This window comes from Micropterus dolomieu, linkage group LG05 (genome assembly GCF_021292245.1).
Source record: "Micropterus dolomieu isolate WLL.071019.BEF.003 ecotype Adirondacks linkage group LG05, ASM2129224v1, whole genome shotgun sequence".
Classification (NCBI taxonomy): Eukaryota; Metazoa; Chordata; class Actinopteri; order Centrarchiformes; family Centrarchidae; genus Micropterus; species Micropterus dolomieu.
This window is the reverse complement of record NC_060154.1, coordinates 2,757,267-2,784,624: the sequence shown is the minus strand read 5'-3', so window position 1 is coordinate 2,784,624 and position 27,358 is coordinate 2,757,267. Positions and strand designations below refer to the sequence as shown.

General features: G+C 39.5%; 2 protein-coding genes across 3 annotated transcripts in view; one reads left to right on the top strand and one right to left on the bottom strand.

Annotated features, from left to right (window-relative positions):
• gmds (GDP-mannose 4,6-dehydratase) overlaps positions 1-4,760 on the top strand; it is a 177,830-nt gene extending 173,070 nt beyond the window's left edge. The window contains exons 10-11 of the mRNA XM_046049763.1: positions 3,186-3,254; positions 4,194-4,760. Coding sequence (XP_045905719.1) covers positions 3,186-3,254; positions 4,194-4,256 — 132 coding nt within the window. The 3' untranslated portion in view covers positions 4,257-4,760. The remainder of the gene's footprint in view (positions 1-3,185; positions 3,255-4,193) is intronic.
• A 5,304-nt stretch (positions 4,761-10,064) lies between these two features.
• LOC123971124 (forkhead box C1-A-like) lies at positions 10,065-18,699 on the bottom strand. 2 transcript variants are annotated; one of them, XM_046049761.1, is made up of 2 exons: positions 18,601-18,699; positions 10,065-12,290 (listed from the first exon to the last, which is right to left on the bottom strand). In XM_046049761.1, exon 2 carries the CDS (start codon positions 11,941-11,943, stop codon positions 10,528-10,530), a length of 1,416 nt encoding a protein of 471 aa, XP_045905717.1. In that variant the 5' UTR covers positions 11,944-12,290; positions 18,601-18,699; the 3' UTR covers positions 10,065-10,527. The 2 variants fall into 2 exon arrangements, with proteins under 2 accessions (XP_045905717.1, XP_045905718.1); XM_046049762.1 differs by lacking the exon at positions 18,601-18,699 and adding an exon at positions 14,212-14,404.
• Between the last annotated feature and the right edge of the window lie 8,659 nt (positions 18,700-27,358).

Sequence of the window (27,358 nt, the reverse complement as noted above, 5' to 3'; positions counted from 1 at the left end):
ACACAAGATGTTTCTTGACAACAGTGTTTGTTTTGGCTGCCTATGCAAATTTGCAGGTTAAAGTTGGCCAAAGGTGAACTTTTACCTGCGAGACAGCTGAAGCCTCAACTCAACAAGAAACAGGAAACACTGAAGTCACTCTGACTTCGGTTGAAGTGAATAAAGGATGGATGGCAGGTGGCATGGTTACAGGTCACACCATGTTTCACTGCAAGTACAATCCGTTGTTCTTGCCGCCAAAGTCAGTTTGCTGGTGTCTTCTGTGGCATATGTTGGAGGAATACGTCACAGCTTGGACTTTATTTTAGTTCATTTGATTAACATATATATGCAGTCAGAAACTAAACAAAAGGCTACTTCAGGGTTGTTGTTTTTTCATTACTCTGCAGCACGCCAAACTTTGCTTTTCCTTCCCATTCTGATGTGAGCCCCTGACAGGTTCATATCAGATAAGACCCGCCCTCTTGGCATTTAGCAACCAATCAACAAGGGATAAAACACCATGGGTCACACAAATTTGAAGGTTTAGTTTTTTACAGAACATTTATTATCTGTTACACTTGACCATAGACCAGCTTCAGTGTTCGTGACGAGACCAGTTGGTGTTTCTTTTATGCCAGCTACAAATTGTTTTCCATTACGAACCCTAATCAATATAATTATGAAGCAAGTGGATTATTTAATGTAATTGTGGAGTAAGTCACCCTATAATAATTACATTCAGCCCCATGATAAATTATGTCTCATTGCTGCAGGTAATTAGTCTGAAAATGTTTCCAGTTATGGCTTCAGAGCCAAAAATGGATGTGAGTAATGTACAGAGCTGCTCACATGAGAAAGAGCTGTTTGTCCTGCTGTTACAGACGGAGGAGAAAATGGGCTCTAGCTTTCATCTGCTGGGTTCTATGTACACCATGTGAAGTTAAAAATAAAGCGACTGCTCACCCAGAATTGAACTACGTTTTCAAACTGAGCTGAATCGGCCTGTACTTGTTCACTATGTGTGTGTTCAGTGTTCTTGCCTTTGCGTGTAATCAGAAGAGTGTGATTAAGCTTCGTGGAGCCTCTGAGATGGGAGTCCCTGCTCTCTATAAGGCTGAACTATGTCAGTGCTGCTGTGAGTAATAAGATCGCCCAGAAAAGACATATTCAAGAGGTTCAACGTCAGACAAAAACACTCCTCTCTTTTTACACTATATGGCCACCTGTGTACTTCAGGCTGTTTCTTGTGGTTTGGACGAAGCATCTTAGTTTCAATGAATGGAAATGTATAGCATCCAATAATGTGCTCCCACTTTGTGGCAATAGTTTGGGGAAGACCCTCCTTCCTGTTTCAACACGATAATGCCCCCGTGCACAAAACCAGGTCTATAAAGAAATGTTTTTTACTGCTTTGGTGCGGAAGAATTCAGCTGTCCTACACAGAGTCCTCACCTCACCTCAGCTCCATCCAACACTGACAATCGTGGTGAGCAGAACATTTGCAGTTGAGTTGGCTTTGCTAGATGTGCATTACTGAAAGGATAACTGTGATTTTTTTTTTTTTACCTGCCTCATGTTGTCTTCCGCCACAACAGTGTCTTCCGGCATCAGACACCTGTGGGAGAAAACAGAAAAAGGACTCCAAAAAGGACCCCAAGCTGACCAATCACAGTTACACATTCCATTTACATTTATTAATTTCGGCTATATCGGCTCCGTCGGGTGAGTCAGTGAACTCTATATATAAGTCCCTTATTAAAACATACATAGCCTTTCCCGATTTTATTATAATTTATTTACTTTAAACGAGTATTTTAGTCTCTTTTATTGTCTTTACACTTGTTAAAGCACTTTTTAACTTGTTTCTGAAAAGTGCTCTACAAATAAAGATTGTTATTATTATTATTATATATGTCAGAGGTCGCTCGCCTCTAAAGTGTCTTGCTTAGCTACCTGGATTCGAACCTGGGTCTCTCACACCAAAGGCATGTGTCTTGTCCACTGCGTCATCACCACTCCCCAGTAGATAATATTGCCCCAACATATAGTTACTTACATATATTTAGGCTCAGTAGATACACTTTATACCCTTAACCCACAACTATAAATGAACTGTAATGCTCGTGTGGCTTAACTGAGACAAATCTCTTCGCCCAGATTCCAAAATCTAATATAACAGCAATTACTGACCATGGTTTTGGAATGAGATGATCAGTGAGTGAAATGTTTGGGTGTCCACATACTTTTGGCCAAATAGTGCATGTAGAATTTTAACCTGCCTGCAAAGAGAAACCCACAAAGAAAGACAGGGGAAGACCAGCACATGCTTCTTGAGGAAGCACCAAAGGCATGACGGTTAATAGATAAAAAACAATGATTTTCTTAAATTAGTCATTCATTTTGGAATTAGCTGCAGGATTAAGTAACACACTGTATCAGTTATTTGAAAAAAAAAGGAGCTTCTTCACTATCAGGTTTCACCACAAAGTTTTATTAGGCTTCTTGAGGCAAAAGTGTGTGTTCCTGATATGAAAACATACACGTTGTACTTATACTGGCGATGAAAAAAATTCCCCGAAAAACTGAGATGGAAATAGAAGTTGCAGAAAGACAGAGCCATGGAGAGAAAGAAAAGTAGCTTTACAAACAGAGGACATACAGGGAAAAGTGTTTTTTTCTGTCACTTTGGTGGTCTCAAGCAGGGTCTCGCTGGATCTTGAACCTTATGCAAAACAACAGGGGGGGAAATGAGTAAGGGGTTGGGGGGGGATGAGTTGAGGGTCCTGGGCTGGGGGTTACACCACGAGAGTCCCACAATTCATCATCCTCTGGCACAGACGGGGGCTGTCTGGACAGATTGGTGGTGGGGATTGATGGCCAGTGAGACTCTGTGACCTCCCTTTTTCCCCCGAGAGAGGAGATACTGCTATAGAGAGAGAGAGAGAGAGAGAGAGTGAGAGTGTGTGTGTGTGTGTGTGTGAGGGAGAGAGAGAGAGAGAGTAATCATCACCCTCCATTCGATGTCAAGTTTGGACATTGAGTTGAATCCGTATATCTTTATATGAGGACGACACATCAGCTGGCTGCGGGATGCTCCTCCTCCATCAGATCAGACATGACAGATGATTTGTTTTTCTTTCCTCCCTCTCTCTTTTCCCCCTCTCCCTTTCTCTCTCCCTCTTTGCTTTCTTTCTTTTCAACAGGACTACCTACAAGGCGACAGCACCAAAGCATATCAGAAGTTGAGCTGGAAGCCGAAGGTGACTTTTGAGGTGCGTGTCAGACACCTGGTAGCGCTGAAATTAGTATCATGATATCAATGGGAATATTTTGCCACACGAGTACAGACATGGAATGATTTGATTAAATATAATTTAGCTACCGAAAGGACGATGTCCATATGAGATGAAGAATGTGATATTTCTTGTATATGAGTGAGTGTAGCCTACTTTTTGTGACCAGTTTTCTTCCGAAGCTCAACGTGACAAATAGGGACATACAAAGATAGTACAGACATGTACAGGCCTTCTATTATGTCTTATGTCAGGCTCATATGAACCTACTGTATGTCTTATGGGAAGGAATATGAAATTGCTTCCTTTTAGTGGAGACGTTTTTAAGCAAAACCTCATGGTGGAATGCATGGAATTTAATAAAACATAATAACACAAGAAGTGAATGTTTCCAAGATATGGCAAAGGTATGCAAAGCCAGATATAAGAAAAATGTACCTGTTTAATGGTGTTAACTTTTATACATTACCTCAGACAAGAGTCTTCACACTTGTAAAGCACAAACTCACATAACTATTTTTGGTTTTCAATTACATCTATTTATTATTAATGTTTGTGTTACTGTTATTACTTTGGATGATGCATCGTGTTATTTCTTTTGAGAAATATAAACAGTTTTCTATGAAACTGTTTTTCATTTGCCAAAAAAGCCAAATTTATCAAAAGTTTAAGTGGTCTAAACACAAATAGCCAAACAGGACCTTTGATACGGTATAAAATTGGCAAAAGTTTGAATTAAATTGGCAACTAACTGATCCAATAATAGGCAATCAAGACTTCAGATCCGACCTGACATCTCAGTGTCTTTACAGTGTTTTTAATTTGAATTTAAGTAAAAGATCAATTGTCAACTTTTGTGTACTTCGCCTTCCTTTATGAAGTGAATTGTTCACTTGTGACCATTGTGTCCGTCTGCAGGATCTGGTGAAGGAGATGGTGGACGCAGACATCGAGCTAATGAAGAAAAACCCAAACGCTTAAGACCAAATCAGTCAGTCCCCCCGGAACGGAAACATTTCAACACTCCTCTGTTCTACCATTGAGACCAACAGTGGAAGGAACATGTATTTTTACCTTTATGACTTTTTCAAAATAAATTGTGTCCTTTCTTCTTTGTTAATGAGGTTAGACAGAATCATTTGTTGCCTTTTTGTTTTGTGTCTACTTGCAGTACCAAGTCATTTCAATTTTGGTTTATTATCACATAGCAGAGATGCCTTTTATATTTCAACACTGATCATGTCATAATTTATATAGATGGCACGTTTTAAGGCTTTATTTATATGTCTTTGTTGTTATTTTTTTGATTGTGAATGAATTGATTTTTTTAGATGTCAAAATTAATATTCTTTGCTTCAGGGGCTGAAATGGCAGAATATATAAATATACAGAAGAATGAAGATTTTAATAGCAATCTGCAGGTTTATCAAAGGTCTGACATAAATGAATAAAAGCCATTTGGTACAATAAAAACAGATCTTTTTACATTGTGTCCTTATGTTTTTGATTTGTTTACTGATGCATCACAACACTGATAAAGAGGAGGTACGATTAAATCAACACAAATACTAAGATGTTGGTTTGCAGGGGTTAAATGGTTGTGTCTTTTGTTTTTTTTATCTTTGTTTTTGTTTTATCCTTTTAGGCCTGAATAAAAGTGTGAGGAATTAAGGCAGCAAACTGCAAGTCTTCCTCCAGGTTTTAAATGCAGGTATGTCTGTTTAAGTGAAAGGAAGTGTGTGTTTGCGCGCGTGCGTGCATGCGGCCAGGGTGTGTAGAGGTCGACTGGCGCAGCTCCTGTCGTTTCTCTCCCTTTTGGTCGATCCTGCTTTCTGTGGTTTTTCTTTGCGAGCACACTGCGCTCTTTTATTCGGCAGGAAGTGCTTTTTTCCCCGGGACCGGAGTCTGAAAGTCCCGCTCTTAAACGCCTCTTGTTTGTCCAGACTGGCTGCAAATGTCGAGGGCAGAGTGAGCGTGTAGAACCTGGATCCATACCTGCTCTGGTCCTGATGATAGTCTTCAGGATTTTACACTGATACAGTGAAAACACTTCCCATTTTACAAAAGTTTATTTAAACTTACTGACTAATGTCTCTTTCTTTTAAACAAGCAAACGATTTGCCTCCACGTGTCTGCAGTGAATTCACACTTAATTAGAGAAGAAACTCTTTAAACTGTTTACTGAAAAACAGAGAGGATACCATGTGTTCCTAGCATTACGGTTTGCAGCACGTGAATCTTTAAAGGTTTTCTCTTAAACTTTTCTTACGTCCTATAAAGGAATGAATTAGGCTAATGAATATAATGCACATATAGATATTATACTGGCTAGTCTGAATTATATTGTTGAATAGTTATATCTAAAGCAATGCATGCATTTTTGAGTTATGAGTTATTGATTTAAAATCTTCAAGTAATAAATGCTGTCAAATAAACTGCAGTAAAAATGACAGTATTTCCACCTGTAATGTGGTGGAGGTAAAGTATAAAGGAGCAGAAACTAGATTTTCTTAAGGAGCCTAAAAGTGTAGTCCTAACTGCAGTGCTTGGTTAGGCCTGCTTCCCACCACTGGCATTATTTCGGGGTCCAGCGGTTTGACATTCAACTTGTACGGAGCCCCGAAGGTCTCAGTGAGCGGTCTGGAGGGCGGGATCGCCTCTGTCTGTTTTTGGGACAACACCTACAGGACATTTAAAAGTCTCTCTGTGATCGCTCTGGACAGCTCTGCGTCTGTGCGGACTCTGAATTGGAAACAGATGTGGCTCGGGGGTTGTTTGGGCCCCTGAAACCGCGTGGAGAGCAGAAAACACACACTGAGCCTGAAGCCTCTCGCAGGTGCACCGCATACCCCTCAACAACAATTAGGGAAGTCGTGTGATCAGGTCTACTGTTGGCACTCAAAGAAAGTAAAGCTAATCTGGATTTGGACCACAAACGTAAATAAATAAAAACCTTCATGCAGCTAAACAAACATTTAGAGCAGATTAAACGGCTGGAACGGTCAATTTAAACTCAAGTGGTGGCCACAGATTCCATCTGCCCTTGTAACATAAGAATATTACTCTGTTTTTCTGTCAATCTAATGGACAGTGAGCACTTTCGGGGGAAATATTCTCTCAAATTAAACCTGCAGGAGGGAGAAGAAAAGCTGCGCCTTTCGTTCAAAGCAGCTATTTTAAAACTGGTTTGTGAGAACATTTGACAATCTGTCTTTCTGTAAAACATAATTTGATTTTCATAAAAATAAATTCTAATGAAACTAAATTCGGTATCCCTATTTTGAATAGTGCTATATATAATAATGCTTTACCAGATAGCAACACTTACTGATGTTTTCATCATTTTATATAATAGGCCTCAATCACTTAGTATCGTGCTTAATTAAAAATAACAGAGTATTTTTATTCATTTTTTTTCAGAGGAGGCTGGAGGTCACGTTTAATTGAGACACAAAAAACAGCGAACGGATTAAACCGCCATGGGAAGTCACACTGGGAACAAGTAAACTTAAAAAAAAAAAAAAGCCATCCCAATAGCAGCTGTCAGTGACGCATAAAACAAAGCATCACCGTGAAATTCATCAGAAGACATATTTACCCTTTGATTTTACCCTTCAATTGGTTTGATATGTAAACTAGATCAATGATGTATAGTTCAGCAGGACTTCGAGCATGTTTGCATGACATGAATAGTCAAAAACCAGCAAATGAAGCAGAAAAGACTCAAATATTTGGTGTCAGAATCCTGCAGGCTTAAAGCCCGAGCTAGCTTCTGCCTGAAGAGGTTTTACTCTGATCCGTTGAGACACAACAGACAGAGCTCAGCTAAAAACACACACACACACACACACACACACACACACACACACAGAAGAGCTAAAGAGGGTGTGTGGAAGAAGTAGGAGAGAGTCTTACATTTAGGCCTACATATTTGTTTTAAGCGTCCACAAATGTCCTGTATCGTCCTCAGTCTGAAATCCAATATCGAGTTTATACTGTTTGAATGTCTTACTTGAAAGGTTTTCATTTAAAATACGTGTTTCTACGAATTAAAATAAGCTTTATAGGGCATCACAAATAAGATTATTTTAAATATTATGGGATTTTCCTCCGGTTATGGACATAAAACATCCTGCGAAAGATCAGGGATCTTTTATAATTACGTTTTGACTCCAGCTGCTAAAGTCAAACATTATAATCGTGCTTTTATACCTCAAATTAAAAATAAGTTAAATTCAGCGGTGCTTCGGGGGTTTCCTCTAGGAAAAAGACATCTCTTTAAAATCCAAATGAGTGACTGTGCAAGAAAATAGTTCCTCCTCACTATAAAAAATGGCTCCTGTGTGAATCCACTGAGGCTCCCCAACGTTTTTAGGTGCTCTTCAACCTGATATGTTTCTGCTAAATACTTTGGTGTCTGCCAAACATTTAATCCATGAGGGGTGAACTATCGGGTTGCTTAGGACACTCGTACTTGTATTTGTAATGCTCCTCAGTTTGAACAATGCATTCGCCAAAAAGGACATCTGCAGACACCTGGTGCCGTAAAACACATTACCCAGCTGTGATCCCTTGAGGGGATGCGTTAATTAATACTGAACTGAACATTAAAATGCCCCAAACACAATATGGCACAATGGCCTAATACGTTCTTAATTATGCCTTTACGTGCTCTTGTTACGCGTATTGGCAACGTCTTACAGTCTGAAGAGCCCTGCTCTACTCCTTTGGGAGTCTTTTCGTTTTTACGCCCCAGGCCTATAAACTGCCACAACAATACACGAGTCCACCGGCCTGCGGTCTGCAGCAGTCTCAGTGAAGGTGGTTTAGATAAGGTAGTGACAGGCTTTACTGCAGGCTTCTCGCCGTCCTTTCCTAAAGTGCATTGTTGACATCCTCTCCACTGACCTCCATCACCTCCTCCTGTCTTGTCCTTATAATGAAAAATGATTCGCAGCCGTGACTGGATTTTCCTTCCTGGCCCTCGACTGCCGCATCAATCACAAGGACGTTTGTTTTGAAGTAATAATATCGGTTTTACTATTATTATTATTATTTGGCAGCTTTCTGTGCAGAATAGTCTATTTATTTTTAATATAATTTGGCATTTGAACCTTACATTAACACCAGTGGAAGGTGCAGCAGGGGAGCCAATAGCGCATTGTTTATGTTAACTTTATGGGCTTCATTTCACCGGTAGCCCTGGGGAGCGTTTGTGCGCTGGAAATTTTAGTTTCACTTACTCGTAAAAATCTCATCCGCACAGGCCTAAAATTTGACATGGCCTGCTAGGCTAGAACACACACCTGCGCACACACACACACACACCGCTGCGTTTCCACAGGCGTTACTGTCTGCTAGAGAGTGAAAATGTCTCATCAGCTTGCTCAACGCCTGCAGGCTGCTAGATCAGAGCAGAGGTTAGAAGGTTCAGGCGTTCTGTCAGCTCAAACAAACAAACAAAATATCTGGTTATTCTTAATTAACATCCAAACTGTCCAACCCGGAAACAACTGTCCTTTTAGTAGGCTATTATTACCATTATCATCATCATTATTGTATCATTATTTTACCCTATTGTTATTAATACTATTAAAGAATAGTATTAATTAGAATTTTCCTATAAACATTATATATATATCTCATAGCATCTCTTATTGCATGGGCTAAACCTTGAGAAGTTCAAGCTATTGAATTTGTTGTTTGTTTGATTGTTTTTATGATATTTTTCTAATTATTTTTTAATTATTTGAAACAAACATATTATAAGATATAGATTTTATAGCACTATAATCATAATAATTACACATGGATAACACGTGGACAAATGCACGCTGCCTGCACACATAAAAAAATGTCTAAGTAAAAGTTTAGATCTTCGTAAGAATGTGGCTCTTTGGGGGGGGGGGGGGGGGGGGGGGGGGTTATTATCAATAAACATCTGACAGCAGCATTGTGTCAGTCGATGAAAACCGGCCAGAGCTGCTGTAATTCTTGAGCCTGCAGGACACAAAATGCAAAGGAGGCCGCACTCTGTCCTCCTACCACAGCCCCCGTCCTCGTCATGCACCAACGGGACCTCTAGTGCAGCAAATGTGCTCTTAAGATATCCAAAATAAATGCAGCTGCAGCTTTTTTGTATCCAAAACCTCCCATCATTCAAAAACAGCAGTCATACAGAAGCCTGCTCAGTTTGTAATGACTGATTTGTTTTGCTGACAAGGCCTTTAGTAAGTTCAAACCGCACCGCTGAACTGCTGCCACACGTGGATTTATTTACCGCCGACATTTACACTTGAATGTCCAAAATATAGAAGCTGCAGGTTGGCCTAAAGCTTTTATAGGCCTACTGAAAGTAAAAATGAACATTATTCTGTTTCCTAGCTTTCAGTTTGATACTTTAACCTCGACTGCGCGGTTGCATTTGGCCTATGCAGTATAAAGTAGGGCCATGATGTCCCCTGATAACCTTCCTTTTTGGACCAAACGGGTCCTACGAACCATATTTAGTGTGTTTCATTAGTTTTGAGTTAGAAAATCCAAATGATGCGTATGCACTTAAAAACTCAAATGCATGTTGATTTAACTCCACTATAACTATAGATACACTCCTTACATATGTCCTAAAAATACTTTTTCAGTGGCCACCATTTTAGCATTAAGCAAGTTGAAAATTATTGTAAAATGTTTTACACCCCAAACATATTTTGACGTCTTCCTGGGTATCTATCTACCTCTTGCTTTACAAACCCCCCTCCTTTAGCATTACCTGCTAATAAATCACTCAAATTAAAATCAAATAGACGCCACTTTATTAAACAAACAAAATATAATGCCTTCAAAATAGATTTTAACAAATAAGACAAAATGAATAAAATAAGTCAGTACAGACTACAAAGCCCCCCTCTATTTCTATACAAGAACTGGGACAAATAAAGCCATAAGAAAATTGGAAAAACTTTTAAGTGTTTGGTCCTCATAATCCATCCACTCTCTTTCCCTAAAAAATAAATTACTATATTAGGCTATAATTTACAGTCTACAGTCATAAAAGCTGGTGTTTGAGCCATCTTTATAAAACAATTCTCAAAGTGAGAGGGAAGAAAACTTACGTGTTTTGGTGTAACACACGCCTCGACAAAACGTCTCTGAATCTCTTATGTCCATTCGGAGTGTGAATAAAAGACCAAAAGTACAAAAAATATAGAAGACATATATTAGAGTTATTAATTTAAAAGACACACTTTGGCTTTCAGAACTTGCTGCAGTCATAAACAAAAGCTCCTGAGGTGCGGTAGATGGACTGGCCGGAGGGGAAAGCCATCTGACAGCTATTATTCCCGTTGACCGGGGAGCCGTTCAGCCCGATCCGCTGGGACTCAAACATCTCCCGCACAGAGTGGAAGTTCTGCTGCTGCGCCGGGTAACCCGGGCTCAAGTGGCTTAGGTCCCCGTACCAGGACGCGAGCCGTCCCTGGTGCGCGTGGTGGCCGTCCTGGCCCGCCTGGCTCAAGTTGCTGTGTCCGAGCGGGGACGCGGTGGTCGTAGTGATGCAATAGTCGGGCAGAGCCTCCTCCACCGTGGTGGACGGCGCCATGTGGCCGCCGGATGATCTGTCCCCCGCGTACAGGCTCATGGCTTGCATGTTGCAGTGATAGGTCGCGTTGGAGTTCGTGGAGATGACGTTCTGGTTGCAGGTCGCTGAGTTGTACACGGGTGTCTGGTTGGGGGAGTAGTTGAGCGACAGTGAAGGGGTGATACCTGTCCGAGAGGAGGCGATGAGTGGCGGGGACATCTCGGCCTGCGGAGACCCCCGCAGGGTGGTCATGATGTTATCCACGCTGAAGCCCTGTGCCGGGGCCTGGCCGTGGTGGTGGTGCTCGGGTCCATCCATGCTGAGTGACCGGGTGGAAGGCACGCTATGCGGGCTGCCTGTTGACATGCTGCTGCTGCTGTCGGGGCTTTCGATCTTAGGTACGGTGCTCAGGGTCGGGGACGCGGCCTGCGGCGGAGTTGAGGTCCCGTTCTCCGTCTTTATATCCTGGATCCGCACCGGCTGAGAGCCTTGCACCGGCGGCTCCTGCTCCCTGCCCGGTGTGCGAGCAGAGGGGTCTTTACCCTGCCTGTCCCGCTCATCCTTTTCCCTCTGCACGTCCTTCTTTTTGAACCTCCTCCGGCGCCGTAGGAAGCTGCCATTCTCAAACATGTTGTAGGAGTCCGGGTCCAGGGTCCAGTAGCTGCCCTTACCGGGCTTCTTATCGTCCCGGGGCACTTTGACAAAGCATTCGTTGAGAGACAGATTGTGCCTTATACTGTTCTGCCAGCCCTGCTTATTGTCCCGGTAGAAGGGGAACCTCTCCATGATAAACTGATAAATCCCGTTCAGGGTGATCTTTTTCTCCGGTGAGTTCTGGATAGCCATGGTGATGAGAGCGATGTAGCTGTAAGGAGGTTTGACCATGTCCTTCGGCTGGTGCTGAGGGGTGTACGGTCCGTACGCCCTGGCCATGCTGGCCGGGTACTGGTCATGGGCCGCATGGGAATACATGCTCATGGGCGCAGGCATCCCGGTGTATCCACCGCCGGCCCGGTAGTAGCTCTGGTCGCTGCTAATGTAAGGTACAACTCCCAAAGAGTTGGGACTGGAGACGGAGTAGCGCGCCTGCATCCTGCGCAATGCGTAAAACCTCCCCAAACTGCTTCCCCCCAGAAACTCTCAAAACCTCGGCGTGCGCTCCGCTTCTGTGACTGTTTTTCTCGTCCTTCTTATCGCCTGGAAGTCTTTTTTTTTAAGCCACAGTTCGCCACGGTGAACCGGAGAGAGCGCACACTGCTGCAGTGAACATTTGGGAGACTGAGGAGGCTAAAAGGAAGGCTGGAGGAGCGGCAGTCTACACAGCAAGAAACTTTTTTTTACCCTTCACATTTTTTCCTCCCTTTTGGCTGCTCGGACTGCTCCTCCCCGAATGTGTGCTCCATCATCCAATTGGAGGACGACATGAACCTGTGGAAAAGCTGCACAGTGACAAAAGTTACTACACTCTCCACCTCACCCTCCTCTCTCATCTCCCCCTCCCCTCTCCTCAGCTCTGACACGGAGTTATTAAAATGCTGTAAAAATGTACTTAATGAACCAAAGTACGAGGCATTTATCATTTTTCATTACTGTACATGTTGTTAGCCATAAAAAGTTCTAATTAGTCTATTTTTGTTTATCGTGAGGTAACAAGCTTTAAAAGGTTCAAACCTAATTGTTATACCTCCTCTTCATTTCTAAATATTAAAAATATTAAAACGTCAAAGTGGAGATTATCCAAAATAGAGCGCCCGAAATTTACAAAAAAAGAGGCCATCCACAAGTATTATGTTATATCGCTGTCATATCCTAGGCCCGAAAATTATAGGCCTTTTACAAAATTAACACTTCACATTCATGTTATGTTTTGGATGCTTATACCTCCATTGAGACCAAAGGTGTTACCGATAAGGAATGCAAAATGAGCTAATACTAATCAGGCCGCAGCCTGTGAGAAACACTCATCAAATGCGGTTGAGCCTCTGAATAAACAGACCGACATGAAAGAGTGTGGATGCCTCCCTCCTGCTTCCCAACAGCGCCGGTGGGCGGTGTGTAGAAACTAATTAAAGGGTTAAATGAAGATCATTTGGTCGAGATGGGTGAGAAAAGGTCCCCTGGGTGCGAGCGGCTGCTGAGACTGAGGTGGGATTTTTGAGATGAAGACCTCCAAATGTCATTCACACTGAGCGGGTGTTAACAGAGCTATCAAAATTCCCCATGGCTTTTAGAAAGTTATGCTTCGTTGTGTTTATTGCAAAGCCCCCAAACAACATGTGTGTTTTCAGCATGATGGAAATAATCGTTTAAAAACATACGATTACGAGAAGGATGTTGTAAATCCACCTTTTAACACAGACAGAGAATGTTAGCTAATTAATATTATATAATCTGTTCGTTATCAGTTTATTATCAAACAAAGATAATAGAAGATAAAAAAAAAACAACAAGATAGAATAACAGCCACTATTAAATTTTGGTCCTAAAATCTCTTTTTTGTTAATTTGTTTGATTGTTAATTTGTTATTAATAGGCCCTTTACCGCTTTACACACAGCTCTATATTTTAACATACATAGGTCCTATATTTAATTAACCCATTATTTTTTTTATCATAATAATAATAATAAATGTAGCGAAATATGTCTTCACATTTGTTTATAAAAATAAATTTTTGTGCCTAAAAATGTATCAGAAAAAGGAAAATGTCTGCTTCAATGGCCCGTGAGAAGCTGTTGCTGAAAGCATGTAAATTAAATCCTTTTTAAGGGATGAAGCTCTCGTGCATGCCCAAAGAAGAGACTTTATTTGAAACATTTAGGTAACTAAAGCCAGAGTTGTTCTGTTTTAGCATGTAGGCTCTTATATCTGGTGTCACTTCCTAAGATTTAATACATAATTCTTATAGACTTTAGGAATCAGATCTAAGCAAATTTTACACCTAAATATTCCTTGCAAATGCATCCACAACGCAAACATTTTATAATTCTCTGTATTCACAGAACTGCGCCAAACTGGAGAACGGTAGACACAAAGTCTCCAGAAGCTGGTAAGTCAACAAAAGCTTGACTGTGCGTTTTTAACTTCATATTTAAAACAATCAAACAAAAAAACATGTAGGTTATTGGTATTAAACTACATTTAAAAGCCTATGGGGTTAATACAAAATAACACAACAATAAAAGAAGTAGGCGTACAAGTCAGCTTCTTTATCTCATCTTATCGTGTACATGGACCTGTTTGACACGTTTTCAGAGACCAACGCTTTCAAAATTTCCTTTTAAGTTACAAAGAAGAGAAAATAAAAACAATCAACCTCTGATAAAACAGTGATAATCTATGGATGCAGTTCATTTCTCACTTGTGTGTTCTCATCTTTGTTCTGTGCATTTGCATGCGTTGTCAGGGCTCTCACGAGGAGGGAAACGCAGACTTTCACCTGTAAGGACCTCCGTACCCGGCCGTGACTGACCAGTGACCCCTGCTGACAACGCTGAGGGTCGCCCGCTCTCTGCAACATCTCTCGGTTTGTGGTGGGAAACCTGACATTCAGGGAACTGAACCAGCAACCCACAGGCGACTACTGGTTGATAGAAATAGTTGTGCAACGTTAAATAGGCTGCAGTCTTTATTCTTTTAATTAATCATGACATTTATTACTCTGAGACTTGCTACTAACAGGATAACCCGGTTCATATCTGCAGCGCAAATCACCCCATCTGTCTCAGCTTCTCAGTTCCAATGAAAACCAAGTCACATCCTGAGATAATGTTTTGGACCTGATTCAAAAAGCACATTGAATCCCAACGTCCGTTTATGTAAATATTATAAGACTATTACAGTGATGTTTGTTTTTATAAACTTGTGTTTGAGAGATTTCATTCGATTTTTACTGGACAACTTTGAAACAGAAATTCCCACCGAGTTAAAGCTGGATGCAACGCAATATTGTAGGCTAGTAATTCTTCTCTTCATGTATGACACACTGTTGCTCCCCAGTGGTCAGCACGCAAAAGTGCATAATGGATGCACGTCGTTAGTAGTCTGGGAGTTTTCACCAGTGCTGGAAGAAGTACTTAAGTTAAAGTAGCAATACCATAATTGAGAAACACTATTTTACAAAACAAAAGTAAAAAAGCATCTTAACATAATTAAAGTACCAAAAGTAAATTTAGGCCTACTAATTATGCAGAATTGCCCAATTCATATATAATTTTTTTTATTATTATTAGAATTATTTATGCATTAATGTTTATCTCTCTTTAATGTCACAGCTGCTAAAGGTGGAACTAATCTTAATGGCTTTGTTTACTGCTGGGTAGCTTAAACTTACCTTGCCTAATCATAATATATTTGTCAATAAATTTTATATCCTTAATCTTAATATGCAAAGTAACTACTAAAGTTATTAAATAAATTAATAAGTATAAGTAAGTAATAAGTCAAAATTACAATATTTGTCTGAAGTAGCAGAAAATGGAAATACTCAAGTAAAAGAGGCTTGTATATGTATATATATATATATATATATATATATATATAGTGTAGGTAAGTATAGTACTTGAGTAAATGTAGGCTACTTAGTTAATTTCCACCACTGACTTTTATACTCTTTAATCTTTATTTTAATCTTTAGGAGAAATAACTAATTAATATATAATAACGGTATTATTATTATCACTATTATTTTATTCAAACATCCTTTTAACTGATGTTTTAATGTGACTGTTGAACTCATCTAAATTATCTGGAGCCTATTTGATTGCTGTATGTTTGCCCTATGTATTATTTTAATTGTGAAGCGTTTTGGGACCATGTTGCATGGTGATTTTACACTTTAAATTAAACAGTGATTGATTGATCGAATCATCGAGAGCTTTAAAGCGAATTCTCTTTGCATCCGGACAGCAATCAATAAATCAAATGCTCTGGCACAAAAATAAAAACAATAAAAAAGGTGTCTGTGGCAGGACTGCAATAAGTAAGGCCAATCGAATTAAAAGATTTTGCAGGCTTGCGCATGTGCCTTCCTACCTGCGGCACTCTGCCCCTGCCCTCACTGCGCAGGAAAATGTGTTTTGGGGATGTGACTCTGGAGGGAGGTTTGAATGGACGGGGTGGGATTTTTGTCGTTTGGATACTTTCACAATCTGTCTCCTGCTAGTTTCTCCAACGCTGCTCACCCCAGCTTTAAGGTTAAAGCTTCACACAGGCACAGAGACGTTTTTTCGACCTTCATGTGTTACCAGTTGTTTATCTACACGACATCTGTTTTTTAAATATGTCATTTACCTGTACAGTGACAGTTCCCCCAGATGTGGATAGGGTAATATTATAAAATTAGATTACATATTCCTGATTTAAAGTGCACATTAATGCAATCTTATCTGTTTAGAACAAAAGCCAAATGTTCATTTTATTTCGGCATGAAATGCAACGTTGCCTGCAGTCTAGTGGCTGAGACAGATTTAAGGACTGAAAATACTTTAACAATTACATATTTACGTTAAATATGTAATTGACTAAATAAATAAACCGTTATTGTAGGTAAGCAATGTAACATAGGCTTTATATTTTCTGGTTTCTATTTTCAGTTATCAGTAACACCGTCTTCACCATTGAACTCGTGCGTTTCCACCAGTCTCACCAACTTGTAATTTTATCCCATACAAACTGGCATTAAGTGGTAACATAGCGCCCTCTGCTGCCACATCGATGCATATGCACCGTAAGGAGCACCAATAGGGAAGTAAAAGAAAGAAACCTTGATTTTATGAGCACAATTTAGTTCAAGTGCCTCAATTCTATAACAAATGTCCACTTTAATTTTCATTAAATGTTTCATTAGAGTATTTTAATTCTGTTTTTGTTTAGTTTTTTCAACAAATGACCTCTCATTAGTTTGTGGGCTTTTCTTATGAAGTTTCACTCCTGAGGGAATGTAATGTTTTTGCAGGCACATCACTGTGTCATCAACAGTGTTTATATTAAGTGCCTAATTAATCACAGACATATTTCCAAGATATCCCAGGACCTCAAAGTCATGCACCCAAAAAGCACATTGGAATTGGTTTTCAAATAAATAGCTGCCAATCATCCATGTGCAAAACATTAATCTTCTGTTTGGTGCTCCGGCTGTGACTGGTTTGAAGATGGTAAAGCTGTTCTCAAGGCCACGAAGCGCCTCAAAGTATGGCAGTTTTCCCCCCTTTTTACCCCAAAACTCGACATTTAAGACCGGATAGACAAACGAACAGAGCTTCTCTTAAAATCCAAATGACTGGGAAATGACTGCAGAAAACTTTTCCTTAAGACTGAGCTGTTTCTGATTTAGTAGCCTCGATGATTGGCATCATTTACTCATATGACGACACATGAACTGTCTCATCTAGCTTTATTTGCATGCCATTTCAAATTAAATCAAGATTAGCATAGAAACTGAGCAGAAGAAATGTTTAGAGCTATTTGCCTCAGTTTATGTTCAATTGACTGTCTGAAAAACACTTGTCCATCAACAGACAAAAAGCCTAAATAGTATTGTGGGATTAAGTTCCCTGTTCCATCATTAAACCATTTAAAAATCTGTACAGTGAACTGTGCTTTACTGGCCTGAGTCAGAAAGTCTTCAAAAATTTTGTTCTTACAAGTCAAGTCTTCCATATTTTCCATTTTGAAATAAAGTGGAAACAGAGATATTAAATAATGGACAATGTCTCTAAAATTATGGTGGTATTTGCAATCAGAACACAAAAGTTGATAGCAGTTTTGTTTGCCTGTGGTTTTATTCATGTGGCTATTTTTCAAATAAAAGAAAAAACTGCTTGTGTGATGATTATCAGAGATTAACAAAAACATAACGTATTAGTTAGAAACAAGCTATAGTAGGCTGTATGCAGTTTGTTAGTCAAATTAGTAGCTACAAACTACTAAAAGCTGCAACACATCCTCATACCTAAACAACAAAAAACATTAATTGTTATTTGTCCCAAAAAAACCCCCCCACACAGTTGCAGGAAAAAGTATGTGAGCCCGTTGGAATCTTCATCTAGGTCCCAACAACTCACACAATCTACTTAAACTAATGTCACACAAACAATTATATGTTTTAATTGAACACACCATCTAAACATTCACAGTGCAGGGTGGAAAAAAGTATGTGAACCCCTAATGACTTCTCCAAAAGCTAATTGGAGTCAGAAGGAGCCAGCCAACCTGGAGTCCAATCACTGAGACCAGGATTGGAGGTGTTGGTTAAGAGCTGCACTGCCCTATAAAAAACACACACCAATTTTATTTTTGCTATTCTCATGAAGCACTGCATAATGTGAACCATGCCAGATTTAAGAATTGTTGACTTGTATGAAGCTGGAAAGGGTTACAAAAGCATCACTAAAAGCCATGATGCACATCAATCCCCGGTAAGACAAACTGTCTATAAATGGAGAAAGTTCAGCACTGTTGTTAGGCTCCCTAGGAGTGGTCGTCCTGCAAAAATGACTGCACGAGCAAAGCGCAGAAGACTCAACGAGGTTAAGAAGAATCCTAGATTGTCAGTTGAAGGCTTACAGAAATCTCTGGAAGCTGCTAACATCTCTTTGTCTTACCGTACCATCGAAAGTAGTCACCAGTTCAGCACAGGCAAACCGGACCTTAAGTACATGACATAACGTGATGGAAACCAGGTGGCCTGATTTAACTCAAGTCACCTACAAAACCTTATTTAACTTAAAACCAAACAAATAAACTTTACCTTTCTTCCACACCACCTCTGTATCCTCAGTTTTCTTGGCCCAACCATCCACCTGCCTGCCTACCCAGACTTTCTTGTCCTTTATTAAATCACATGACATCCTCCTTTGCTACCATCAAACCGCCACTAGAGGTCGCAGCCTAACAATAATCATAAATATGGGTTGAGATAAGCTGCCTGTATTCGACCTTTACGCCATTTCTCTGGCGATGACGGGCTGAAAACTAAGCATGAGTGCTTTGCTAATAAACTTTACCCCAGTGGATTAACACCCTCCTCTTCAGGGTTGGTAACAAACATAAACAAAAAGTGGGTGACCATATTGGTTGTGCACTGAGTAGCTCCCCTGAAGCAGCTGAAGAAGCAGCCCCTTATACCAGATCCCCACCCCACCCCGTTTAGGGGAGTTTTAACTAACAAGCCCTAGCACAACCATCCCTTTCCATATGCAGCTACTGTAGCAGACTATCAATGTCACTGCCCACTTCATTTGTACGTCAATTGACCCAATCTGCTAAAATACTATTTCAGAACTGTAGCTCCAGGAAGATAGAAGGTTTCCAGTTTCAGAAACTTTCCAGAAGAAGGTTAGCTAAGTCATATCAATAACTTTTTTACACCAGCCCCAGTTTCCAGATTATCCAGATAACTCAGTAAAACTGCTTCTTAGGAAAGGTCACAGGTATTTAATCTTAATGCCTGAGAGCTGAAAAGGGAGATGAGTCAGCATGAGAGCCACAACAGGCTTCAGAGAGTCAGAGTCTTGAACCTACAACAAGGAGCTACGGGAAAAGGTTGACCTCAAAGTACAGCAGCTGGAGGAAGCTTTTAAAAAGTCAATCAGGTGGCTCTGGAGAAGAGACTGACCTCCCAGCCAGCTCAGCAGAAGGATGACAGTGCTGAGAGAAAATCTGGATCATTGCAGGCAGAGCAGCAGTATTAGAGCCACGTCAGGCAGCAGGAGCAATAATTAGCTCTGAAGGGGAAGATATGGGTGACAGTGTGATGTCCAAAACTTTGCGATCTGGAGACCAGCTGTGACAGATGTTGCAGAAAAAGACCAGGAAGCCTCATATCCTACAGGGAAAGAGTCTTTAAACTTCTTGATCCAAACCTGATGTAGGAGGAAGAGAAAAAGGAGTGGATGATATCATCAATTCTGTAAGTGAAGTAACACACACACGCACCTCACCTTCAGAACCATTTCCAGCCTATTAAACCAACCATTCTCTGAGAAACGCTGCAGTATGGTCTGGTAATGCTTGATTAATGTTGGCTGGTGTACCCTTTAACCCAGTGGTTCTCAAACTTTTTCTGTCAGAAGCCAAAAGAAGTTCATGCAAGTAATTTCTATCAATCATTAACAATACAGGCGATTAAAATAAACAAGATTCAGGTTAGCAAAATAACCTTGCTAGCATCAGAGCACTTATGTTTGTTTATTTCATGAATCATATTCATGCAACTCTTCGCTCAACATCCTTCACCCCCATGAAGTGGCTCTAATTTAAATCTGTTTAGATGGTCAGCCTTTTGAATAGTGAGTTATTCCACACATAAAGCATCATGAGACATTGTGTTCAGTGATACAGTTAATACAAGAGGATGGATAATCCAGCACAATCTGCAAAGAACATGATTGTGTCTAAGTGGACTCAACCAGGGTGGCTTTCGCCCAACTAGTGGTGGGGCCATTCATATTAAAGGAACACTTGGTGATATTTTTTAGAAATGCTTTCTAACCTAGAATTAAAATGAGAATATTGACATCACTTTCATCAGTGTGTCCAGAAGACTACAGAAAGAGGTGCGGGACGTCTTTGGACTAGTTCAGTTAAAATACTGGAGGGAAAGCAGCTATCCTCAGTCTGAAGGAAGAAAAAAAAGAAAATGGCATTTTTTGAATTTTCTTTTTGAGGAAGATAATAAAAGTAGGATTAGACTGCCCTCCCCCAAAATACAGCTGTATAGGTAGTCTGAGCTCATAAATTACAACCCATATTTACGTTATTGTTACTGGGTCATACAAAGGACTTTCACCCAGCTGGCCGGGTGAGACTCCTGGTGAAAAAATACTCAGTGTCAACTTCTTTCAACTTACAAATGTTGGTTAAGTTGTGTCACTTCACTAACTTGTGTCTCACTAGCGTAAATACCTTTTTTAACCCAAAACTTGATCTTTATCTAAACCTAACTAAGAGTTTGGTTCCTAAACTTAACCAAACTTTGACCGTTCCACAACATTAACCACACGTTTACTGCTATCATAAAGGAGGTAAAGTGTGCCATCATACATGTAGTTCTGGGGAACATATACCGTAGCCTATGTTATTCTGGGAGTCAATGACAAACAACCTACTCTATCGTTTAGGTAGGAGGCCATGTTGGTTGGTCGGTTCATCTGTCTGTCCAACACGTTAGCTCATGTATCTTAGAACCTAATATCTGGGGATTTCCATGAAACTGCCCGTTTTCATGGTCGCTAGAGGTATTTAAGGATCTTCTGGTCTTTCCTTTAGCTTCACTGTCAGGCCAACACTTTTATTTGCTACATGAACTGATATCAAAATGGTAATATTTTACAAATAATATTTTATCATTAATTTGCACTTGATTGCATTGTCGGTGTAGCAATGCTCAGTTTGGAAAACGTTAAAGTGCTTTCAGAAAGAGAGCTGTTACCACTGCATCTGTACAAAAATAGCAAGTTTAGAAGGTTCAAGGTTTATTTATTTCTCACAAAACAACAGGTTGTAGAGTGATATTGAGTTTGTAACTCCATTCTGCTACATAACAGACAGTATCCATATAAACACAACTATAAAAATGGTAAACAGAAATAAACTAACAAATAAATAAGTCAATTTAGCAAACTAATTTTGTACACATTAATAATTAGCTCAGACTGGATAATTGAACTTCACAGCGGTTTTGCTCCAAGGCAATTTTTGTTATTTTTGTTTGCTTACTTCCACTGTAGTGTGTTGTTTAGGGAACTCGGATACCAATAAAATTAGGTCCTACATTGTGTTTCTGTGATTGCCATGGTCACACCACAAACTGTGGCAGCAAGATGTCACAGCCTCCATCTCTCTTTCCACTTTAGATTCTCAGGGACCAGTTGTTTTGTGTATATTTTGGGAATGTACGCCACTAAAGCACTGTGTCACCTCAAATGAAAAGGCCTTAAACAAGTGGTGAAGGGGTGACAATGGAACAGTGGATAAGAAACATACCTTTGGTGTGGGATAACTGGGTTTGATTCCTAATGTGACACATCCACCAATGTATCCCTGACACTTAACCCCTGGTTTCTCCAAGTGTGCGTACTCTGTTGTATGTAGCAATTGTAAGTCGCTTTGGATAAAATAACGGATTATTTATTTGATTATAAGGGGGGCAACCAGTAACTTTACCCTTTTCCCCTCTAGTTGGTTAATCTGGCTATGGCTCTAAATAATGTGTTCATTCAAAAAAACTATACTGTAGGTGTAAATCACCGGCTCCACTGTCTGTTTACACCCACCTAAAAGCTGGGTTTAGCAACACTGGAGAAGCTAGAAAGAGACAGCTAGTTTTTGAAAGTATCCAACCGAAAAAATCCCATCTCCTCCCTTCAGGCCTCCAATCATTTCATTCGGTGATGAAATGATTGTCCATGCTTATTACATTCCTGTAAAAGCCATAGATATCGGATTTCTTTCATTGATGTGGGGACTTAAAGAGAATTTCCATAAATATAACAAAAAAACTGAAATACGTTGCCTATCCTAGCTTTAAAACCTATTGAAACATAGTACTCATCATGCAGCTACATAAATCATGGTTTTATCTGGATCAGTATCCTTACAGTGCATCTCATGTATCTATACATATATGTATTAAAGTGAGTAGGAAGCAGTTCATCAGTGGTTGAGACAGTGACATTGTTATTATTACTGTGAGAAGTAGCTTTTAGTATTTTTTTGCTTTTATCAGAGTAGTCTTCATGTAAAATGAGCCTATGCATCTGACTATGTGCTTTGTGAATACCTCATAATATTGTCCTACTGCAGAAATGATCTGTGTGTGAAGGTGTCAGCCACTAGATGGCGCTGTACTCCACCATATTGAAAGCACCTATCAAGTCTTGTCATGGAAAATCCAGCAACTGCAGGGCCACTTTGTGTGACTTTTCTTCTTGAACGTTTGCATTCAGGTTAGAAAGAACTTTGTTGTCTAGTCAAGGATGTTGTTCTTTTTAACAAGTGCCTGCAGATGCTGTTCTTTACAGTCTCCATCACCAATCCCATATGACATTTGTTGTACCCCAAAGTGTTCAAAACACCACTTTAGGGAGGCCACTTTAGTAAGACCAGCTGCATTCAGTCCATCCCTCACCTGCTGTGTTTTTCTGACAATGATTCTGGATCTGACGCTAGTTTACAAGCAGATTATATTATCATCTTTGTCAAATAAAGTTGTATTACCCCTGTATAATTTGCTGCCAGATCTTTCCTTATTCTCTGCATTATAGGAGAATGTATCCACATGAAATTCACATTTGGTTTTCATTTTTAATACCTAAATTTTGAAAACTGGTTAAATAGTGTTCTATCGTCTTACACAATTACTTTTACTCTGCATGTGAAAAGGTATCTAGAAAGTACAGAGCCCCAGAGAAAAAGTTTGAAACCCATAGTGCTCTTTAACAGGACAAATAAACACTGAGGTAACAGATTAAACACCCAGCAAAAACATTGTCTCAGACTTTGCATTTTAGACACAAATAGTGACTCCACAGAGCATTTTAAGAAACTGTGATTATGTCAGTGACCTAATAAGGAGAGGCCACCATCAATTCCCATCTGCATATGTTAGTCATGAGGGATGCAGCATTTGATTTATGACCAAAAGCCATGTAGACAAAAACTAGAGTAGCAGCAGCCCAAGTCTGCTTTCTGTTTGTGTGACGAGGCAGCTCTTTTCGAGTCTGATCTGTTTACCGCACTCTAAAAATACCACTTTGTTGCATTTCCATAGACGCGGGCCCTGTCGTTTCATTTGTTTATATGGTGTCTTCAGATGTTGGCAACCCTGGATGTCCACATGGAAAGGAGCAGCCTTAGGATCCAAAAGACTTTCAGCTGTGTAACGCAGGCTGGAGGTGGCTGTAAAACATGCAAAATGTGGAAATATTCAAACTAAGGATAATCAGATTTTCTAAGAGGTGGCCTCTTCATTACAAAATCCCTCTACACTATAATATACCATTCAAAGGACGTTTATCTTTTTAGCCTCACACCTCATATCACCAGTCTGTAAATGTTCTGGCTTTAGTGATCAGCCTGTTCTTAGCCTTGAATATTTCTTTGGTTGTGCTACTGACATCAAGGCAGAAGTAATCCTGTTGGTGGAAAGTAACTTAACTAAATTTACTCAAGCACTGGATAATTTAAGTACAAATTAAGATACATGTACTTTACTTGAGTGTTTCTGTTTTTTATAATTCAACCCTGCTACCTTTCAGAGGAAAGTTTACAGTTTGCTAAATTTACTATGTTTATTTGACGGCTGTAGTTACTTTGGTGATTATGATGAGAAATAGGATTCCTTGTGTTAGATTAAACTAGTACATGATGATGTGTCTGTACCTTTTATAAAGAACAATTTAAAATGTAGGACTTTTAGTTATAATGGAGTTACAGTACAGAGTAATGGAGCTTTATTTTTATATAGTGCCATTGCCACATTTGCTTATGTAAAGGATCTGAATACTTCTTCCACCACTGCAACACCCCCATTAAAATTACACCTGCATACCTAAACAGAAACCATTGAAATAGAAATTTTACATTTAAACCACTCTGAAAATGAAAATGATTAATTGAATAATAAAAGAATGGAAAAGCCTGTGATTTTTTAAATGAGCCTTTGTTATTGAGTGTCCTTAGTTTTAGTGAAATAATAATTCAAAACCTGACCTTCAGTGCTGGAAGAAGTAATCAGATACTTTACTAAAGTAAATGTAGAATACCAAAATATGGAAATCCTTCATAATAAGTAAAAGTCCTGCATCCAATCTCTTAAGTATCAAAAATAAAAAGTACTCATTGTGCAGTAGAGGGGCTCTATTGTATCATTTTACTGTAGTTAGGTCTACATGTGTCAACAGGTAAGCAGGATTTTAACGTTGTAGCTGTTTGTTAAGGAGATAACTACTCTACAGTTGAGTAGCTTAATATATAATAAATATAAACTGATTATAGGTTTTGCATGTTAAATGTTATTCTGCAAATTAACTCCAGCTACCAAATACATGAATACAACTATAATGAAACCAACAATAGAAATACTTAATTGAAGTACACATCTCAAATTGAGTTAATGTAGCTACTTGGTTTCCGCCACAGTTGACCATACTGGAAATGTGTGAATGGCATGAAAGCAATATATTCAATGTGTTATTATGTGTTTCTGATATGCAAGCTCAATATCACCCACCTTTAATGCAAATTAAACTTTCCTACATGAATGTGCATGGAAAGACAGAAGTATTTAGGAATGTAGCCTAAAATATATATCAGCTTTATTGAAACATTTTACAGGACAAAAAGTTGGCAAAGGGGTTATACAATAAGTGCAAGGTTTGTTGCAGTTCATGTAAGCCTATAAAGCGTCATGTGTGTATTTACTCTAATAGGATAGAACATAGTTACATAGAATATAATTTGTTTGCACGTGTTACAAAAGCAAACACATTGAAAATCGTGTTTCAGAAATTTCTTTTGAAGAAGAAAACGCTTGTCAGGGTTCATATAGGCAAAGTGGTTTGTTTAAAGGCCTTTGGGGTTTCTTCATTAATTTCCTTCAATGCATAGTTTTCTCAAGTTCAACCAAAAAAAGCTACTTTGGCTGCATATAGGAGGCAAACACGTGAGAGCGGACACTGCAATACATCCTGGTATGAATCCTCCCAAAAAGTAAAAAGAAGGGGGGGAAAAAGTCCACTTGTTTGTTCTCATGTGACGAAACTGCAGTTTCACTGTGATCGTCGCTGCGCTGCCTTTTTTTTTTTGAAATCCACAGAGACAGGTGAGCTCACATGACGCAGGGTTTGATGTCCTGACAGACGCTCTGGGGGTGGTGATGGTGGTGATGGTGATAGTAGGATCCGCCAGCCGAGGGGTGGAAGGAGGAGATGCCGTTAAAGTTTAACACAAAATCTTTCCTGTCGCACACCGAGGAATGGCTCTGATAGCGTGGAATCCCCACTGCAGAAGAGACAGAGAAAAATTCAAATATATGTAAATAAAGAAGTGAGTACAGTAATATCACTATGCTTTATGAACATCCTATTAATTTGATTTTGAGCATCTTCAACCGAGTTTAAGGACATTTTTCTGCACCAAAAACTGTGTGAAAGATAATTATCGTTTGTTGCGACCCGAAATTGACGTTTTATATGTCAAGTATCTTTAAAATAAAACAGAAAATACCCTAAAGATGTTTCATAAACCGCAAAATTTGTATTTATTTTGGTTCGGATGTAAAATGTGGATTGATGAATGACTGACCACTGAAATATCTGACAATCTTTTTTAAAACTGCGACAAAAGTTGCCCTGATTCTGTCACATGGCTTTAAAAGGAACACAATTGGCTGCTGAGTAGGATAAGGTCTTGTTTTACTAAAATTATTATATAAATTATTATTATTATTAAAAATGATAATGTTCCCCAAACCGCCTCTCATCTTTACAATTTAATGTACAGTTACTGAAATTGGTTATTTATTTACTTAAAACGATTTTTTGGGACATTTGCCTTCTATACACCTCCCACAAGGAGATGGCATAATCATTTCTGAGTTCATTTGTATTTTAAAAGGCACCGCTATTTTTAAAATGACTTTAACGCTTTTATTTCGATTTATAACCAATAATTGTTGTCTATATGAGTCATTTTCCCCTGGAGAGCACCAAACTTGCAACAATATTTAAATTAGACTCAGTGACCGTCATTTTGTGTCTGTAAGTGAGCCTCTATTTCCAGAAACAGAAAAATAAATGGGGAGGCTGTGGCTTCCAAGAGGTCATAAGGACTCCAGATGTGAGTGTGTTTTTCAGGGGAAGACAGCAGGCTTTATCCTCCGGGCCACAGCTCGCTGCCCTGCGCCCGTTTTCACAGACAACACACAAGCCTCTCTGACTGACAGTACAGTTACCGACCCTGTACTGTGCAGACGAACACACTTATCCTGCGTGCAGCCTCAATAAGGACGCTGCGTAAAGTTTAACAAGGCCGTCTGTCTCTTGTGGATATGCGGTGGTTGAAATCCTCTGCCGGTGTGGTCCGACCTGCACAGTCTTTGTTTAGTTAACCTCTGGGACCCTTTCGGGCTCCAGCATGAGTTACAAGCCTCGGTGAAATCCCCAGACTTTAGTAAAGCCTCAGTGTGTTATGTTTAAAGTAAATGAGCATGAACTGGGGAGGTGAATTAAGAACGCGATCACAAATTAGCTGTTTTTTGGCCAGACGTGATTTAGACAATCCTGCAGACTGTGGATTAAAGAGACAAATATTACAAACTACAATCCGAATTTTTAAAACGTTAATTTTAACTCAGGTTAGTGCACGGTCTTGGGTAGGTTTTATGGTTGGTTGTATTATACAATAAACATGCAATGCAAATTTATTTTTTCAATAAAATAAGTTGTAATTGTTGAGGTTTTTGTAACCCCAAATTGTTGAGCTTAGTAAAGCTTAGACGGAAATAA

Coding starts and splice junctions, on each gene's coding strand:
- LOC123971124 (XM_046049761.1), bottom strand. CDS start 11,943: ATGCAGGCGCGCTACTCCGTCTCCAGTCCCAACTCTTTGGGAGTTGTA.